The sequence below is a fragment of the Arachis stenosperma genome, chromosome 10, assembly GCF_014773155.1.
Source record: "Arachis stenosperma cultivar V10309 chromosome 10, arast.V10309.gnm1.PFL2, whole genome shotgun sequence".
Lineage (NCBI taxonomy): Eukaryota > Viridiplantae > Streptophyta > Magnoliopsida > Fabales > Fabaceae > Arachis > Arachis stenosperma.
In genome coordinates, this window is record NC_080386.1 from 10,724,721 (window position 1) to 10,728,052 (window position 3,332).

Sequence of the window (3,332 nt, forward strand, 5' to 3'; positions counted from 1 at the left end):
TACAAATACAAGAAATCATTAAGTAAACCACTTGGCGATTATTTTCTCACATGCAATCTCATGAAGAACTCGTCATTTTTCACTCATTGTAGACCTGTCAACATTAAGTATTTGCATATCCATCTCCCTTTCCCTTTCCTTGGCCATCCTTTCCATTTCCCTTTCTTTTGCTTTTATCTCCATTTCTTTAATATACCTCTGAGTTTGTAATTCTTTTTCTTTCATTGCTGCTTGAGCTTGTAATTCTTGTTCTTTCATTGCCGCTTGAATTTGTAACTCATTCTCTTTGATTGCCATAATCTTTGCTCTATGTTCCTTCTCCTCTTCTCTTTCTTTTTTCCTATCCATTAGTTCCTTTTCTCTAACATTCTTAATATCTTCCATGAGAGATAATTTTTTGACAACCGATGATTTTCTTTCGCTAAAATCTTCAGACATCTGTGCTTTTTCCTTACCTTTTCGCTTTCTCTTCTTCGATCCTTATGGGCGAACGGGAGAGTCCACAACGGGTTCGTCAGCCAACGGTGTTTCTGGGTTTGATGAGGATGAGTATGCTCCAGTTGCACTAACCTTGGTTCTCTTTGACCCGCCACTCTGTGTAGGTAGTTGGCTTCTCCATTTTTGCTTCAACCGAAGCATGTTCCAATGCCTCTCAAAAGTAAATTTTTTACCATAATTTGTGGAATAAAGTTTATAAGCCAACTCCTTTATGTCATCAGCATTTGAACCACTCCTTATGTTTCGACTAGCTTGATCGTAGCAACCAGCAAATTGTGCAACAGCCTTGTTGATTTTATACCACCGTTTCTTACATGCAACTACCCCCTTGTCATGTCAGAACAAAATTCTACACAGTAGCTATGAATTCGACTCCAAAATGTTTCTCCCTTTTGATCGGTACCAACTACAGGGTCAGTTGAAACATTTAACCACGCACTGATCAACATCTCATCCTCTTTCCAATGCCAGTGTTGAATACTATTTTGCCTCCGATCTTCAATATCATCATCATTGAGGTCGATAGCATCTAATCCACGAGGGTTGGCAAAATCAGAATATTGCGAATTTGGACTAGATTGTATAGGAGTTTGAGATGATGGGTTAGAAGAGCCACCAACACCAGATGAGTTACGTCTTGATGCACTGAATTGAGTTGGAAACGGCAAGAAAGTTGGAGTAACATTTCCGATAGAGGGGTTAAATATGGATGAAAATGGAAAATGGGGTGTTTGTGAATTTTGATTTTGCGGTTGGAATATAGGAAACTGATTGTTATAAGGAGTTTGAAAATTGAAATTAGAAAGATTTTGTGGATTTGGATTTTGAAATGTATTTGGTAGTGTGAAGTTTTGGTTTGGAACTTGAGTGTTTGAGGTTTGAGATTGTTGGGTATTTGGAATTTGAGAAAAGTTTTGTAAGTAATTGAAGAAAGAGTTGAGTTGGTTTGGATCCATTTTTTCGAACAAAAAATAATAGTATTAGAACTTTGATTTTGTAAACTTGGAAGAAGATGAGGAAGAGTAGTAGAGAGTGTGAGAATAGAAGTGTATCTAAGTGGTATATATAGAGTAACAAAATATTAATTTATTATAATAACAGTAACATAGTAACGACTAGTTTTACAACAGCTAATTTAATATAATAATATAAATTATTAATTAAATAAAAATTTAATCATTTAATTAATTAATTATTATAATTATTAATAAATTAAATATGATTTAATTATTTAATATAATTATAATTATATTAAATAATTAAATCATATTTAATTTATTAATAATTATAATAATTAATTAATTATGTAAAGTATACTATATATATGTATATAACGTTAATATGTATGATGAATATGAAGTATACTATATATGTAACAGTGAGCTCAATATATATATATATATAGAGTATTAATTTTATTAATAAAATATCATTGTGTTTGAGAGAGAATGAATCCCTCTGAGCAGGGCTTCTGTTGCTCCGAACTTTGTGAAGGAACTCATTTTTTATTTGCTTCAATGGTAGATCTTCACTTTTTACTAACACACAATAAATGAGGTTCAAAATTTTTGAACCGTTGGAGTTGCTCTAAGCCAAAACTGCCAAAAGAAAATTTTTGCTCCAATTTGCTGCTTTAAGATGCAATGTTATCAGGACCCCAACAAAAAAAAAGCATGTTATCTTTAAGAAAACCCCAAGGATAAGTTGTATTATTATTGTTGTTGTTGTTGTTGTTGTTGTTTTATTTATTTTTTTATACATCTAACATTTCGCTTCATCTGCCCTTTATTAGGTAAGAAACAAGCTTAATAGTATTCTCAAATTACACCTAATATAATCCATTAATCATGCCCTTTATTTTTAGGGCATAGGGCAAACGGCTTAAACAAATGAAATCAAAACTAAATTTACATTAATTTCCTAAATTAAGAAGCGTTACGTAGGTAGTCTATTTTAATGTAAATTAAATTTATTTACGTCGATTTAGGCCTGCATGTGTAAATTGAACTGAATATATTTGATTTAGGGTTTCATACTAAATCAAATTAATAACATTTGATTTAGGATCATGATAGTAAATTGACCTTATTAGATTCGATTTACTTGGTATGATGAGTGCATTAAAGTAAATCGAATGAAGTGAATTCGATTTACGCAAGAAACAAGACCATAAGATAAATCGACTCTGCTAAATTCAATTTATCCTTTAGTTCTTTGCAAACAACCATATTAAATCAAATTCAATTTAAACTAGACATCCAACCTATATAAATACCAACAACATATTGAATCCTCATTAGAGTGACACTCAACATGGTTACAAAAAATAGCTTTTTAGTTCTTGTGCACTACAAAGACATGATTAAGAAAAAAACGCGATCAGGAGTAAAGTTTACTGATAAAGACCCATTGAGCGTCTTTATCACACCTTCTATGAGCCTCGTTGATTTTCATAATACCGTACTACAGAAATTGGGTTTGCAAGGAATGAAACGGATTGAGAAGTTATATTACCGAATTTCGATTTCTGTTGTTCGGGATGGGGTGAAGTACGACTCGTTTGTGATAGGCAGTGACGAAGGGATTTGCAACTTTTATTTCACTGTCATCACCAGTTTCGAGAGGTGAGAATCCCTGAACTATTGGCGAAGCTTATGGATGTAGTTTCTAACTCAGGAGGATCGAACTGGAATCATCAATCAGTACCTATGGTAGCAGCCTCCAGTTCAATCCCTATTGTTGTGTCTTCATCTGTACCTGTAATTGCATCTGCAGGAGATATGGTGGCATCTCCATCTTTTGCAACTAATCTACACTGCGACGATATTGCAGAA

At 33.0% G+C, this 3,332-nt stretch overlaps 1 protein-coding gene across 1 annotated transcript; it reads right to left on the reverse strand.

The window, feature by feature from the left end:
- Window positions 1-480: 480 nt before the first annotated feature.
- On the reverse strand, window positions 481-1,454 carry LOC130956743 (glutathione S-transferase T2-like). Its single transcript, XM_057883739.1, has 2 exons — window positions 909-1,454; window positions 481-825 (listed from the first exon to the last, which is right to left on the reverse strand). Exons 1-2 carry the CDS (start codon window positions 1,452-1,454, stop codon window positions 481-483), a joined length of 891 nt encoding a protein of 296 aa, XP_057739722.1.
- Window positions 1,455-3,332: the final 1,878 nt, after the last annotated feature.